The sequence below is a fragment of the Gigantopelta aegis genome, chromosome 9, assembly GCF_016097555.1.
Source record: "Gigantopelta aegis isolate Gae_Host chromosome 9, Gae_host_genome, whole genome shotgun sequence".
Taxonomy (NCBI): domain Eukaryota; kingdom Metazoa; phylum Mollusca; class Gastropoda; order Neomphalida; family Peltospiridae; genus Gigantopelta; species Gigantopelta aegis.
The window spans coordinates 73233632-73251661 of NC_054707.1; the positions used below are offsets into that span (position 1 = coordinate 73233632).

General features: G+C 40.7%; 1 protein-coding gene across 2 annotated transcripts in view; it reads right to left on the reverse strand.

The window, feature by feature from the left end:
* The window catches only part of LOC121380615 (sphingosine-1-phosphate phosphatase 2-like), a 31120-nt gene extending 14917 nt beyond the window's left edge, over window positions 1–16203 (reverse strand). Inside the window, exon 1 of one of the 2 annotated variants that reach the window (XM_041509516.1) lies at window positions 14769–16203. In XM_041509516.1, coding sequence (XP_041365450.1) covers window positions 14769–15380 — 612 coding nt within the window. In that variant the 5' untranslated portion in view covers window positions 15381–16203. Of the gene's footprint in view, window positions 1–4310; window positions 5161–14768 lie in introns of those variants that run through there. The other variant, XM_041509515.1, reaches the window with a different exon arrangement.
* Window positions 16204–18030: the final 1827 nt, after the last annotated feature.

Genomic DNA, 18030 nt, shown 5'->3' on the forward strand with positions numbered 1-18030 from the left:
ACCTTAACCAAAATAGGGGAGCAATGGTTAAATATTTTACCTTTTATGTACATGTACATTGTATTATGACCTGAACATTTATCCATCAATGATTTCAACGTTTGTAAGATAAGACCACCGTATGTCTTTTCTTTTCACAGTAACTACAGCAATAACTATCAACCTTTGTCATGGACAAACAACCCAGACAGTCACAGTGTGTGTTCATGCTTAAACCAAAACTGGATATATACTAGTATAGTAAAACTAATTTTTAAAAAGCATATCTACCCAGATGATCTTAGCCACATTTTAGTCATTCACCCACCCTCCGACAATATCCCAGGTAAACCTTTGTTCAGTATCGCATTGCAATTCTCGACAAGTTTTAGAGATCACTATACAATTTTAAAACATTTTAAACAGTAGTTGGTAATCAATTTTTAATTGACTAGAAACATCACAAATAAAGATTTTAAAAACAAAATGTTCCCTGTATGCGAGTTTGGAACAGCCCATTATAGAACAATTTTAACCACAGCTTGTTACAATGATAGCTTATAAACGGATCTATGTTTGTCAAGTGGTACAGTGTGAACATGCCTATGACATGCTGCTCAGTGTTATCTCATTGTTAACGGACACAGATTTAACAAAGACCCAATTATGAATACCTACTAGGCGAGGAGACCCATTTGAATACATGACACATCATAATCTGTGTAGTAAAACCCACAATACCACTAGCAATTTGAAACCACCCACAAAATAGTATATATATACCAACGGCATACCTGTATACAACGTTTACACTCAGCAGAAGATCTACTTGTAAAGTACACACCAAAATAGTATATATATATACCAATGGCATACCTGTATACAACGTTTACACTCAGCAGAAGATCTACTTGTAAAGTACACACCAAAATAGTATATATATACCAACGGCATACCTGTATACAACGTTTACACTCAGCAGAAGATCTACTTGTAAAGTACACACCAAAATAGTATATATATATACCAATGGCATACCTGTATACAACGTTTACACTCAGCAGAAGATCTACTTGTAAAGTACACACCAAAATAGTATATATATACCAACAGCATACCTGTATACAACGTTTACACTCAGCAGAAGATCTACTTGTAAAGTACACACCAAAATAGTATATATATACCAACGGCATACCTGTATACAACGTTTACACTCAGCAGAAGATCTACTTGTAAAGTACACACCAAAATATTATAATTAATCATAAAGTGACTCCAATCATGCAGCATATAAAAGATCCCTTGCTGCTAATCGAAAAGAGTAGCCCATGAAGTGGCGACAGTGGATTTCCTCTCATATCTGTGTGGTTCTTAACCATATGTCTGACGCCATATAACCGTAAATAAAAATGTGTTGAGTGCGTGTTAAATAAAATAATTCCTTCCTTCCAATCATGCATGACATAAAATTTAATCAAAACGAAGTCCACTTATAATATATATATGAGAATTGCATTTTGTGATATTAAAAACACTAGGATGACCAAAAACTCTTTGAATGTATGGAAATGGATAATCTAAACCATAAAATCTAAGTAAAGTATGATTTTAGTTATCAAAAACCGCTCTAATAGTAAAAAAATATGCCTTAGTGTTTAAAAACTAGGGTATGTCCCTTTAACTCTTACAGGTCTACGTTCACTATTTGTTTTGTTTTTTAATCAGTTAATTAGGTAACAAGTAACTTTTTTGTTCATCACAATTGCACAATGACCTACCAAAAACAATCACATTTTCCCCACGTGCCCTTTGATCATTTGTGGAACAAATATTTAATACATATATATTAATAATATGTATTGTTAAACTGATTTAAATGCCCAGTCCCTTGAAAACTGAAAACTTGCAATACATTCAGGTGACCCATCTTTAAAATGTATTGTTAAACTGATTTAAATGCCCAGTCCCTTGAAAACTGAAAACTTGCAATACATTCAGGTGACCCATCTTTAAAATGTCTAATCTGTTATGTTCATGAATGTAACTTGTTCTCCAGTTTTTGTGCAAACAAAAAAATATTAGGTCAGATAAAATTAGATTTACTTTTCATGAGCAAGGGTTGAATGAAACCATCTTTATCGCATTTTTTAGAGGCCTGTATACTGTGTGTAGAATTAACCATAGTTACAGTGTTACTAGTAGATTTAAAGATGCTCTCTCACATCCCTATTCTAAATGATTAACTAATGCATTATTAATTCAAAACAGAAACAGCACTACAGTTTTAATAAACACATTTTCATAAGCATACGAAATAGGGGGCAGAGGGGTGCAACTGCTCCCCAACCCCCGGGCTGGAGCAAATCCTCAAATTCGGGAAAGAACTATAGAGATATTCGGGCAAAATAAGCTGGCTTGAAACATTTTCACCATACATATATACAACTTCCAATATTCTACCTACAATATTACTTTTAATCTATGGATGTAAAAATGCATAGTGATTCATTGTAAAAAGTTACCTATACAGCCATTAGTAGCAAGGGATATTTTATTTGCACTATCCCACAGACAGGATATCACATACCACAGCCTTTGATATACCAGTCGTGGTGCACTGGCTGGAACGAGATATAGCTCAATGAGCCCACCAACGGGGATCGATCCCTGACCGACTGCACATCAAGCGAGCACTTTACCATTGGGCTATGTCCTGCCCAATATAGTGTAGTAACCCTGCTTATCATTAACAGTGTGACAAAATGCATATATATTATGACAGTGTGGATTAATTTATATATAAACAACAAATTATTTTGCTGCAAAGTGTTCATAGTACAGGCTACATTCCATAGAAAACGTAGTTTTAGGTATAGGGTTAGGGTTAGTCTTTAGAGCCTTTGATATATAGATGTGTACGAGTCAAACTCTTTCCCAAATAACACACTGAACAATCACTGAATCAGTATAACAATATTCAAACACTGACAGTGGCTGGGGTTAAAGTCACGTCTTTTCAAAGCACCACCTGGAAGCAGGTTATTAGTATACTTTTTGGTGGACGATTAACAAGGCTTCTGAGATGATATTATGGTGCACATGGGCATGGAAGCGTAATTGCACATCTCATTATATCAATACATATATATTAAAGAAGGAACCTCACCCGAACTGAAAAACTAGCCCTAAATCTAACTCTAACCTTAACAACGGGGGGGGGGGGGGGGGGTAATGGTCAGATGTTTTACCCTCAGATATAAAGGACTGGTCCTACTCAAGAAAATAAATCTGCTTTGTGTCCCCACTCCCACCCCACTCCCACCATATACTGTTCCTACAGGCCTGTAATAGATATGTGACAGGTGAGATTTTTAATGGCTACTGCTGCCTACTTCTTGTGCTTATAATGTGACACCTCCATGCATACTGTAGATCTATACCGCTGCCTATTGTCTAAAATAATTAACAGCATGTCTCAGTCTTAAATTACTTATCTTAATTAAAGTTGATTTAATGAGCATAAATGACTTGGGTAAACTCCAGGTTAAGATCACGTTAAGACTGTGTAGAATGTTTTACCCTCAAGTCATACAGCACATCAGTGGCAGCTTTAGAGGGGTGTGGTAATCCTACCCCTCTGTCAAAACTAATCTCATGTATCAAATTACAGACAGGTCATAGTTGTATTTTACAGTTATTTTTAATACGTAACTCGGAGGATGGAATTAATGGAGAGGTTTGGGGGTGTTCTGTGGCAGTTTAGGTCTTCTAGAATTTTTATCAAATCCACTAGCCATGTGATAGTGATTTTGTAAATTTACTTACCATGATTAAAAATTCACTAGCCCTACTTTACTTTAAGTTAATACAATTTTACTAATTAAACAGTAATAACTAGATATGTCACCTAAAGAGGGAGATGGAGCTTTAAAATACTAACATTGGGGGGCAGTAGAGGCAGAATATTCACATTTACAAAATAGACTTAACTGCAGCATTTGACAAAAACTATTTCACTAGCAGTCAGGCAAGGCAAAAGTAGTTATTTACTAGCCCAACATTGAACATCACTAGCCATGGGAGTGGGGCTACTATAATCTAGAAGCACTGTAGATATAGAGGGGTGTGGTAATCCTAACCTTTTGTCAAAACTAACCCCATGCATCAAATTACAGATACTTCATGTTTGTATTATACTAGTCTGTAACCTTATTTTTAACAATTCACACAGAGGATAGAATTAATGAAAAAGGGACCAGTTGGGGTGTGTGTGGGGTGGGGTTGGGGTGTGTGTGGGGTGGGGTGGGGGTGGTCTGTGTGTTCCATACCTGGTATCTGGTACATGTTAACACTGTCAACACCACAGGCATGGCGGTTCCAACCATAGCGTGGGTGGAAGGCATTGCCGACTCGTCCAGATGTTTTCCCTCCAGACACACCACGGGCGGCGAAGGGGGGCGGGGGACGTTCAGAAAATCCTTGCTCGCTTGACCCAGATACATGACGGCAAACCAGACCATGATCGTCTCTCGCCCCAGCACGGAATCCAGGTTCCACACCACGAAGGGGAAGAATATTAAAAAGAACTGCTCCTCCCCCAGAAAGGCACCCATTTTGGCCAGGTAGTACAGCGACTTGTACCTGATCTCATACTCGACGTAACGATCGTCAACAGGTGGGCCGGAACCCAGGGCGGAGGTCAACACTTTATTCCAAACACCGTTTACAAGATCACGAGTACTGTCATCGTGTTGGTGGTGGCTGGAATAACCGTTCCTGTACCCCGCTTGTACCCCGCCCATGTCGAACTTTGACACATCGTTGTTGTTCTTTTCGCAGTTATTTTGGCATTTTTGGCTTGACCTGCTTGTTGCGTCGTGCTCATCCTCCCGTTGTTGGTAGCGACAACACGATTTCTGGGTTAACGCCCCATTGCCCGTCTGTCGCACACTTCCTGAACCGGTATTTTTCTCCTTCATTATAATCCCACACAATCTTTGGAATTTCCTCACATATTCTGGATCTGTCAGCTCCATAAGTTGTTCCATTGTTGGTCTATCACGAATTCGGCGTCCCGATGGTGTATTAAACGGACATAATATGACGAGAATTGTGAAATAATAAAAAAAACAGAAATCACCGTCGCCGTCTCATCACACACAGTTCAACCCTCCAACCACCGCCATCGGCTGGCGACAAAATGACAAATGCTTCACCTGTAGTACAAATCACGTGATCTACAACTAAAGGCGGGTTCAGGCGTGAGGACACGTAATAACGATTCGTAATGTAATTGTATGCCTGGACCTCGGGCGGATCAAGGAAACATTGGGGGAAGGTACTAACGGGGTGAAAGGACACATGGACCAACCCGTGAAAAAGACAACACAGTGATTTTTTTATTGTTATTTTCAAGCCAGAAAAAAAAATACGACTATTTAGAGGGACGGTTCCCCATGCCCCCCCCCCCCATGGATCCGCCTCTGTGGACAGCTCATCATTAGCGTCATTAGGGTGGGATAATCAGGTCAACTATTCCTGCGCCCAGATCATAACCCTTGAATTTACTAATATACGTTGTCCTCCAACATAACTAAAACGGGGGGGGGGGGGGGGGGGGGGTCGTACCAGGGGCGGATCCAGAGAAAGTTCTGGGGGCGCATCCATTCTGGACATGCCGGTGCCTTATTTATTTTAGCATACAACGAATTTATGAACAGTTTACCAAAAACTGACATCCCAGCTTGTGTCCATGGAACCTCTCCCAAGACAAATCCCGAATTTGTCGTGAGAATTGCATATATCAAGCGCGGATCCAGGGGGATGCTCAAGGGGCGCCCACTTTTTTTCGACAACGTCAAGAAAAGCAAATAAAATGCTAAAGCCAGTTCAAACACGTCTTACAACGTGCGGCGGCAACCCTTACCCCACCCTCACCCCCTTCACAAACTCATGGATCCGCGCCTGTATATAAACACCTAATCCCACGGAACGAATTTACTCAAAACAGCCACTCGCAGTGTGTGTGTATAATTTTAATTGTAAGGAGTTTAGCTTGTAGGCCTACCCTCCACTTTGTGGTGGAATCTATCAGTTGTATTACACACCATCTTATTCCCTCTGACTAACTTAAGCCTAATAACACACTATAGTGTGTTGCAGATGGTTACCATGCACGGGTAGTATTTTAGTTACGTTACCCGTCGAGCTGGATAATACCTAGATGAACCGATTCACTGCCTTAACCCGAACTGAATATGTTGCGACATAGTTTAGGGCGTGGAGAACAAACCTCCTTAACTCGCCAACACATTACCTCATGAAATGGCATGACATACATGTACCGGACCTGAACTGAATTTCATAAAATAGCAAATTCGGGCAGTATAAAAAGAAGAAGTTTGTTTTGTTTAACGACACCACTAGAGCACATGTATTTATTAATCATCGGCTATTGGATGTCAAACATTTGGTAATTTTCACATATAATCTAAGAGAGGAAACCCGCTACATTTTTCCGTTCGTCGCAACGGATCTTTTATATGCACCATCCCACAGACAAGATAGCACATACCACGGCCTTTGATATACCAGTCGTGGTGCACTGACTGGAACGAGAAATATCCCAATGGGTCCACCGACGGGGATCGATCCTGGACCGATCGCACATCAGGCGAGGGCTACGTCCTGCGTCTCGGACAAATGAGGGCAAAGCCACTTACGATTGGCCCTCTAAAGTTTGGCACATCTCCTTGTCTAAGGATCTACGGACGCTGGGAGAATTACCATGGTTACCCCAGTCTCTTGTCACGACTGATACTACAATTAGGTCATATTATTAATTATATTACAAATCATTACTACGATGGGGCACCATCTGCCACCCTACAAAACCCCCATGAGTGGGACTGCATGGTCGCCTCAATACAAACAAACAATTTTGAACATAGCTACACATTTTATTATTTTTAACACGTATAGTATGACGATGAAAAGAGAAAGAAAGAATTAAGGAAACAATGAACAAATTAAGAAACAATAACAAAAAGAAAGAAAGAAAAGAATGAAGCAAAGAATGCAATAGTTCTAGCTGGTTTAAACTAGCGATCTAGAAGTTTGCACTCATCTTCTAGGTCCGATTTCGAACATGGAAGGTAGAGATTGAGAGACAGAAAGAAGGAAAGACAGAAAGGAAGGAAGGAAGGAAAAGGAAAGACAGAAAGCAGAAAGGAAGCATACGCTACAAAACGAAGCCTTGCGCAATTTACGTCACAATCATTCGACGCCATAGTAATAAGAATGACATATTCGTGTGATTTACACACAGTCCTATTTTGACCAATCCTCCTACACATGTCAAATTCCTAGCATGTTTTTCTCTCCAGTGATGCATGATATCAACATGTGACAGGCGGTAAACAAGCTCGCATGTTGCTGGGATACAACACGGGAACAGAGAATAATATCTCATATACTTTATTTTCTACTCGTTGTAACCATCTCCAGCCCGTCTGTGAGGATTCTGGCTTGGGGTGGGGGTTACTGTTGAATCCTACATGTCAGAGAAGGAACATTACGGGTGTAAATTAAATACACTTTTATTTAACATTTAACACCAATTGGCATCAGCAAACTTACCACCAGCTAAAACATGGTAATAGACATTTTCTTGCTTCGAGTATTAATTTATGTTTAACTCATGTTTTTGTTTTTTTGGTTCTATTGTAATGTTTGGAGGAAAGGGCGGAGCCGGTTTAAGGATCCGCGGGTCCTGTAGCACAAATAATGTTCAGCGAGTCCCCTTTCGCAGGATATATATATTTTGGAATCTTCTCGGTAAGAGGAGAAAAATGACCTGGGGAAAATAAATGTACACATTACTGCGGGGTCCCCTGACGCGCGGTGCCCGTAGCACGTACTACATGTGCTACTAGGAGAAACCGGCTCTGGGAAAGGGACGTAGTCGGGAGGGGGTGGGGGTGGGGTCGAAAGAAGCCCACTGAGGCTAAAACATTTTTTACAGTGCAATATTAGGCCATTCATATAGGTGTTCAGGGGAAATGTAGACAAAAGGGTCCACTAGCCTTATATTCGACCCCCACCCACCCCCCCCCCACCCCCACCCCGATCCAGATCACGCTACGCCACTGAACAATATATAGCTTATAGCGTGCTTTTAACGTTCGGTTACATCTATAGCCGCGTTCACACTGGGTTTTGATGGTGTATTTGTTCGTTTTGTCATATTGTCGGGTAAATACATACAACTAAAACATGCTGGGACTCTTCCTCACCCCTTGCGTATATATGTGTGTGCGCGTGCGTGCATTCCGTGCATGTGTGCGTGTGCGAGATTGTGTGTATGTGTATTGTTGTTGTTAGTGGCGGTACGTTTTGCTGAAAGGTTTACAACTTTTGATGAGATGTTTACTATAAATGTTTTGTTTTTTTATAAAACTTAGTCATTTATTTACGTCACCCAAAAGCCAATGATTAATAAATTAATGATGTATGTGTTCAAGTGATGTCATTAAACACAACAAACTTTAATTTTAACTCTCTTTACGTCAAATCATCCATGATTAATCAAGCGATGAGAACAAAATTTATGTTGATTTGCACAAACATCGATGCGATGAGTCACAAATAAGACTAAGATCTACAAACGCCAATATTCGATATTATTAATTACTTCAGTCTTAATTGTTACTTTAGTTGGGTTTGGATTCTTTAACGACACCACTAGAGCACATTGATTCTTTAATCATCGGCTATTGGATGTCAAACATTTGGTAATTTCGACATATAGTCATCAGAGGAAACCTGCTACATTGTTTAATTGTAACCTTAGGGGCGATGCGTAAAACGATCAGTTTAGTATCGATTCCCGTCTGTGGGCCCATTTCTCGTCCCAACCAGTGCACTATAACTGGTATATCAAAGGCCGTGGCATGTGCTATCCTGTCTGTGGGATGTTGCATATAAAATATCCCTTCCTACAAATGGAAAAAAAGCCAAAACGCCGAGGGTTTCCTCCCTAAGGCTATATGTCAAAATTACCAAATATTTGACATTCATTACCCGATGATAAATAAACCAATGTATTCTAGTTGTGTCGTTAAACAAAACAAACTTTTTAAATGTAACCACCTAATGCTCATCCCCGTCACCCCTAAATATATTCAAATGTCTCTTTTTACTGGCTTAAAAAAACCTAAATAAAAAATCACCGTATTGCTTTTTAGTCCATGTACCTTTTTCCGTTAGTCCAGCATCCACCCCTTCCTCCACCACCAACCCACCCACCCTACTCCTACCCACCTTAAAAAAACCCTAAACAAACAACAACAAAAAAATCCTGGATCCACCCCTGATGGGTCTGTCAATCAATCGTCATCGACTGACTATGATCCCCACCTCCCAATCTCAACCAGAGCCCCTGGTACTGCTCTGTCTGTTACAGGAGCGGACCCATTGGGGGGAGCCATAGGGATCATTTGACTCCACCCAACCCCCTTTGAAGAAACGTTAATGTTCACAAACCTGTAGGCCTAATGATCCTAAATATTCGTTTTATTCGTGCCAAAAAAAGTAAAGTTTGTTTTATTTAACGACGCCACTGGAGCACATTGATTTTTTTATCTTATCATCGGCTATTGGACGTCAAACATATGGTCATTCTGACACTGTTTTTAAAGGAAACCCGCTGTCGCCACATAGGCTACTCTTTTACAACAGGCAGCAAGGGATCTTTTATTTGCGCTTCCCACAGGCAGGATAGCACAAACCATGGCCTTTGTTGAACGAGTTATGGATCACTGGTCGGTGCAAGTGGTTTACACCTACCCATTTAGCCTTGCGGAGCACTCACTCAAGGTTTGGAGTCGGTATCTGGATTAAAATTCCATGCCTCGACTGGGATCCGAACCCAGTACCTACTAGCCTGTAGACCGATGGCCTACCACGACGCCACCGAGGCCGGTTTTTATTCGTGCAGGCACAGTAACTACATGTATTGCATTAAAATAAATGCTGATCATAAGTCTACACTCAGGATGGAACGTAGCCCAGTGGTAAAGCGCTCGGCTGATGCGCGATCGGCCTGGGATTGATCCTCGTCGGTGGGTCAATAATTATTAGGCCATTTCTCGTTCCAGCCAGTGCACCCAGATTGGTATATCAAAGGTCGAGGTATGTGCTTTCCTGTCTGTGGAATGGTGCACATAAAAGATTTCTTGCTATCAATGGGAAAGAGGCTTCCTTTCTGAGACTACCGTATATGTCAGAATTACCACTTGTTTGACATCCAGTAGCCGATGATTAATCAAGCAATGTGCTCTAGTGGTGTCGTTAAACAAAACAAATCTTTAAATTTTAGTCTAGACTCAACAAATTGAATAAAAATAGAAGTTATGAATTCCCTTAAAAATATGCTAAATCAAAAACATTTGTTTCAAATGAGGATTTTAAAAGCACTTTCCATAAATATGTGTCATATCCGCCAACTCCCGCTTAGGTGTGTATAGGTGTGAAAATTGTCCGAAATCCTCCAAAATTATTTTTTAGGGAAACGTTTTGGAAATAACACAAACATTTATATAAATAGAGGATAATAAACGAGTTACCAGTTATTTATGTCCCTAGTGAAAATTACTTCACGAGGGACATAAATTTGATAATAACTGGTACCGAGTTTGTTATTCTATTTATTACCCCAGCCTTTATTTTCGATGTAGCCTACATCGGCTACACGTCCATGTATATATAATTCACAATATTTAAATGAATCCTGTTTTTAATTATCACCCTTTTGGAATGGAAATCGGTTGGTTTTTCATCGTCTATCTACTAACCGATCAACTTTCGATTGAGCAACCTTCATTTCAACTTATTTTCGTGCTTATATCCAATTACGGTTTAAGCACGCTGTCCTGGGTACACATGTCTGCTATCTGGGCTGTCTGTCCAGGATAGTGGGTTAGTTGTTAGTGAGAGAGAATAGGGTGTGGTGATCTTACATCCACCCACTGAGTCGTTAAAACTTGCTCTCGGTGAGAGCCGGTACCGGGCTGCGAACCCAGTACCTACCAGCCGTATGTCCAACGGCTTAACCACGACACCACTGAGGCCGGTGTAGAAGAACCATGCCGTGCTCGCCATGATCAAAGACTTAAAATAGCTAATTGTACCGTTAATAAGTATTTAATATCTTCTTTTTATATACTAGTATACACATGAAAACAAACTCTAAACCCAAAATATTTATATCAATTCAATCATCTAAACTGGAGGATCAATCGTAGTTGACAATTTCCCAATAAAATCGATTATGGATTTTTATAACCGATCATCACAGCCTGAGTCTGATAAGCATAAATCACAGCTGAAAATTCACAAATAACTGTAGCCGTACATCACAATATTTATGATTGCTCTCTATATTGTAAGTTGTAACACGATAGCAGTCTATTCCTGCCAGATAAACCACACACACTGAATGCTATTTCGACATTTTCCGTTCAGTTACGAAAGTTGCCGGGAACGTTACCATATAAACGTCAACAATTCTTTGTCGTGACGTCAACAATGCTTTGCCGTTTTAATATGCTTATTGGTGTCAAAGCGATACTACATGCATTCTTCTGAATATAGTTTAACTTCAGAAATGTGCAAACAGAATCGCTTTTTAACATTTATAATAAACATATTTATTTTAAATGTGTATAAATGTAAAATGTGCATGGATCTAATGCTACTCATTGATGGCTGCTAACCAATTTCTACAAGAGTGGATATATACACGGATAAAGGTAAGTGTTTGTTTGTTTATCACGACCGTTGAAGTCAAGGGGGTGGGGGAGGGGGTAGTATTTGGCGGAGCTCGAATTTTATATTGGGGGCCACCCACATTTTAGGGGTGGTGGTACCAACAGTGTTCATTCAAGGGGAGAGTGTTTGATGAGCGCACCCCGAAATTCGAACTACCCTGAAATATAATACATTTATGGGTTTTTAGTGGGGAACATACAATTTGTCAGCTTGATATTTCTGTGGAAGATTACCATATTATAGAGAATGTTACAGGACCTGTGCCCCCCCCCCCCCCATGGATTATTGGAGCTGGATCAGAGGGAATTGCTCCCCCCCCCCCCCCCCCCCCACCCCCAACTCAGAAAATAAGAAGGGGGACGCAATTCCTCTGATCCGGCTCCAAACACCTTTGGAATCGTTGAATGATTTCTCTTACTGTTGTTTCATGCACTATTTAGTGCTTATGCGGGAATCACGGTACTCTGGGACTGCGTGACACTTATCCGTAATCCCGTCCCAACCACTGCCCCACGACTGGTATATCAAAGGCCGTTGTTTGTGCTGTTCTGTATGTGGGGGAAATGCAATTGTAAAAACAGAAATCTCTTGCTGTTAATTGGAAAATACAGCGGGTTTCTTCTAAGACTATATGTCAGAATTACCAAATGTCCTCGCCGCTTAAGGGGGAGATATAAGGAAATGTTTTATTTAACGACGCACTCAGCACATTTTATTTACGGTTATATGGCGTCGGACATATCATATGGTTAAGGGCCACACATATATTGAGAGAGGAAACCCGCTGTCGCCACTTCATGGGCTTCTCTTTTCGGTTAGCAGTAAAAGATATTTTATGTGCACCTTCCTACAGACAGGATAACACATACCACATCCTTTGATATACCAGTCGTGGTGCACTGGCTGGAGTGATAAATAGCCCAATGGGCCCACCGACGGGGATCGATCCCAGACCGACCGCGCATGAAGCGAACGCTTTACCACTGGGCTACGTTCCGCTCCCAAGGGGGTGATATCTTTCTCGCTCCCCTTCATTCACCTGAGTCTAGTTTAAGAAGAAGAATTTGTATGATATCAATATGGTAATATCTTGAATGACTTCCCATAATCTGAGTTCGGGGGTCAATTAATTACTCACCTCGTTTGTTTCACGACAAGGTTTGAACTGCCGATGATTAATTAATCAATGTGCTTGTCACGGGGATCCTACAATACCCGTAACTAAATGAAACACGATTATCCAAATATCTCTCCTAACTGTCTATCTATTAGATCTCTCTGTAACGGGCAGTTATACCCGCGTGGCTCGTCTAGGTATGATCAGAGATAAGATCTTATATAAAGTATATGTAATATAGCACGTTTAGTTCACTAGAAAATACAACAAAAACAAAATACACTTTGGAATCTGTATTAATACTACGCTGACAAATGTACTGCTGCAGTAGCTAATTAACAACAACAAATAGTAACAACCCAGAACTGATCACTTAGTTAATCACTAGGTGTCTAGTTTATACAATATTCTAATCACTTCACCGTGACACAACACCCACACGTGTGATAATTGAGAAACGCTTCCAGGGGAACTTAATTAATAAAGGAATTACAACTCTATTCCTAACTGGTTAATTTTTAATTAACCCTTAACTACTCATACAGTAACCTTGTAATACAGAATTAATACTGGTACCTATCACAATAAAGACAATAACCTACAGTTTACCTAGGTCCTCTAGGATAACTGGTTAAGCTTTATATATCTTAGAACAGTGAGCCTACAGTCTACTACGTCAGATTACCGGCAGCACCGTCTAAATAATATTGGTATAATACAGTATTAAAATATTTAAAGTCACATCAATCACATTAAGGTTATACAACAGAGCAGAAATAATATTTACCAAGTCCAAACGGACGCGTTCCCTGGAAGCCTTCCAATATGTTTCTCCCTGATATCTCTAAAACCCTAGCTATTTAATATAAAATCCCAGTATCGCCTGGGGGTACATCGCGGCACCGAATACCTACAAGTGATATTTCCACAGCGACCTAGACGACAATTTTCCTTAGATGGCCAGACTTGCTGACGCCTAGTCGTCAAAATCACGGTCGTAAAAACCGCACTCGCGGAGGTATTACGTAACTACTGGCCACATGGCCTCCGCATCTGGGCTGGGTGTGTATTAGGCACAGCTCGACCACGGTCGCGCGGATATATTATGTAACAAAGTGCCCACCAGGGCTTAAGTGCATATTGGAACTGCACACGGCCCTCTAAAACAATTAATATCGCCACAGGCGAAAACAAAATTAAGAGCATGTCCCGTCACAGTGCTCTAGTGGTGTTGTTAAACAAAACAACCTAACTTTTAACTCTCATCCGTATAGTACCATGTTGTTATCATACATATGTACCAACAGCGGATTCAATGTGTGGGTTTTGTGTTGTGTATAAATATAATTAAGTTATGTTGTTTTTAATATGGCTAGATGGTTCCGAGTAATATTGTCTATAAATATTATATCATCACTTTCTATTACAGTTATGATCATAATGCATGTTATAATTTACTTTGGAATTATATACTATTGGTGTGTAGGTATCACTGGCGTAGCCAGGATGCTATATTTGGGGCGGCGCGGGCGGGGTGGGGGGGGGGGGGGGGGGGGGGGGGGGGGGGGGGGGGGGGGGGGGGGGGGACAACCCACACTATCTTTTAATAACAGGTGTTATGGGATGATTATGGATTATGGGATGGTAAAAAAGATTTGATTGGGACCCATGGTCCCCGTGTGCCTACCCCCCCCCCCCCCACACACACACACACACGCCACTGTGTAGGTGCTCTTTTGTTATAAGTTGCACCCCATTCCAGGACATAAACATATTTGTACAAATACATTGTGCGAATAAGTTATGAACGTATTTAACAATTGTTTCATTTATGCCATACCTCGTATCTGGAAGATATGGTGACTGCCAGTACAATTGGCATTGCCGTTCCAGCCATGGCATGGGTTGACGGCATCGAGGACTCATGCAAATGGCAGGCCTCGAGATGAATGACGGGTGGGGCTGGTGGGCGGGGCCACTGCAGGTAATCCTTCGTGCGCTGACCTAGATACATAACAACGCTCCACACCATGGCAGTGTGCCGTGCGACCACCATATCCAGGTTCCAGGCCAAATACGAGTAGAATACGAAGTAGAATATCTCGTCACCGAGAAAGGCGCCAATTTGCGCGAGATAATACGGCAGTTTGTATTTGATTTCGTACGCCACGGGAGAGTTGTCGTTCTTGGTCGAGGAATGTCCATCATCGGCATCGTCTCCGAAACTGTCACCGTTACATTCGTTTGTACCCACGTCCGTTTTGCCGCTGTTGTTTTCATTTTGATATGGACAGTTTCGGTTTCGTTTTCTCCTACTTTCTTCATGGCGGTGCCCGTATCTTGTGTTTTTCGTTGATGAACCACAGTTGTTATTTTGTTTAATCAGAACACCACACATTCCTTGGAATTTCCGAACATACTCGGGATTTTTTAACTGCATAAGTTTCTCCATGGCTTTTAATTTGAGTGTTTCTTTGCTTGCTTTAAAACGAGAACAACAACAACAACACAGATATATTAAATTAAACTCGCACGTGTCATCCCTATAGTAATTAATTCACCGGAACGCTATATGCAAGAATTGCTTATCACTATTTACCGGTTACCTGGAGTATGGGTCACGTGACTAGTTTTGTTAACGATCAGTATATATACACCTGTCAATGGAGAGACACGTTGAACAGTTCAGTCTGTATCCCATATCTAGTTTGTGATCACTGTCGGTCATTCATTATTCAGTAGTATGTTAATATCTATATATGTGTGTTGTACGACACGACCCATACATTAAAGCTGTATTACCTTTCTATCTAGGGTGTCTTCTAGCCCTAGTTTGTTTACACTGTGAGGATATTCTCTTATATACACACACAGAACGGAGCTACAGGACATTCGAGTTATTACTTTTCTTCTGAGTACATATAAATATGTATTATTAGTTAGGACAGACCATAAGAACCTGGAGGGGAGGGGGCGAACTTGTGCTTCTCTCCTACTTGAGCCCATAATATATCAACAGCCGTAGTATATACTATCCTATCTATGGGATGGTGTATATTATAAAAAAATATATCTACTAATGGAAAGATGTAATGAGTTTCCTCTCTAAGACTGTATGTCAAATTACCAAATGTTTGACATCGAACAGCCAGTAATAAATCAGTGTGCTCTAGTGGTGTCGTTAAACAAAACAAACTATTAACCTTCCTACTTGAATCCCAAAATATATTTTTATCCAACTGATAATATATAAACCGAAAAACGTGCTAACGTGTGTGTCTATATATATATATATATATATATATATATATATATATATATATATATATATATATATATATATATATATATATATATATATACTAAATTTTTAGTATTCACTAATAACTCATTACTCGGAGTTTCAGGCTCCTCGCCTTCATCAGATGAGTGTTTATAATTGTGACAGTTAAGGTGACGTCACGCTGTGTGTACGCGGCGGTGCGCTCCTGACGTCATGGCACGTCAGTCGTGAGACTCTCGGCTTGTTGCTGTGGCGGCATTTTGATATGAGTTCTGTCCTTTTGTTGAGTAGCTTGTCTCCTTTTTCAAATAGTATTGAGAGCTTCTCCTCGATGCACAGGTTGCATTGTCCCGAGCTGCGTTTCCGTGTGTCCGATTTCCTGACGATTTCCCAATTGATGTGATAGGCGGTTTTTTTTTCGTTTGAGTTCCCAGATGTATTTTGACAGTTCTGTCTCTTTTTCATAGCGTTCATATTTGAAAGATTTAGTGTGGTTGTTAAACCTCTCCTTGAATGTACCTCCAGCAAGACCTATGTATGATCTGACAGTCTTACCAGATGCCACGTTTGCCCGGTATACGAGGGAGCTAGTTTGGCAGTTGCCGTTCAGGGGGCATTCGTTCTTCTGTCTGCAGTTACAAGGCTTTTTTTGTGCGGGATCGGTTGAGCTCTGGGTGATTTTCGTGTTGTGGCTTTTGATTATTGCTCCGAAGTTTTTCATGCAGCTGTAGCTGATTTTCAGGTTGTTTCTGTTGAACAATGTGTGGTACTTGTGATTACTTGGGAAATGCTTGGATATCAATTTGATGAACACGCTACCGACGTTTGTCTTCACATTCTTGCTGAATGGGGGGTTGAACCATGTGATATTTCTGGGTCTTTTCCTTTTCTTTGTGTCTGGTTGTTCTCTATGTTTAGGCGGGTCGTATTGGATGTTTACTGTGTAGCCACTTGCCCTCAGCGCTTTGTTGTACCCTAGTGCAGCTTCCGCGAAGTAGTCTTCATGGGAAGACAGAAGGGAAATTCGTTTGCCGATTGATTTTGGTATTTGCTTCGTGATTGCGGGTGGGTGGTTTGAGCTGACGTTGATGTAAACGGGTTCGTTGTTGGGTTTCCTGTAGGGTTTGTGGGAGTCAGTTTCAAGGTTCAGGGTGATGTCCAGATAGTTGACTATTTTCAGGTTGGTCTGGATGGTGATCTTTAGGCCAAGATCTTTGAATATTTTGATGAGCATTTTCCTCATTCTGTCTGCTTGGCTTCCTGAACTTCTGCGTAGAACTGCTAGACCGTCATCTCTGTACAGTCCGACGTTCATGTCGGAGGTATTTGTTTGAATTGTGTGTAGGATGAGGAGTCCTACTAGTTCGCACACTTCCGCTCCATCATATCCGCCCATGGTGACGTCGAATGCATTGGGAGTGTAATTTTTCACCCATGGCTGTTCTTTGTTGTCAAAAAGTAGTGATTTTCTTGCATGCATGATAGTTGTGTATTCTATATCTGGGATGACTGTATATTTCTTCGCCCATTTCAATGCCTTGTCGAGTAGTTCAGGTGTTATGGAAGGGTAGAAGTCCACAATGTCGAATACGAGGAAGGATAGTTCTTTTTTATCATGCAGAGCTGAGAACCATTCAAGTACAGCGGAAGTGTTTCTCCATTGGTTCATTTGCGTCTTGAGTCGTGTTTCACTGTTTATTCGGTCTAACATAATTTTGCTGATCCTACCGATTTCGCTTTTTGCTGGATTGATGAGTCTGCAACTTGGATTAGTGGCAAAATTGTCCTTATGATCTTTCAAGGTGATGAATGCTCGGGT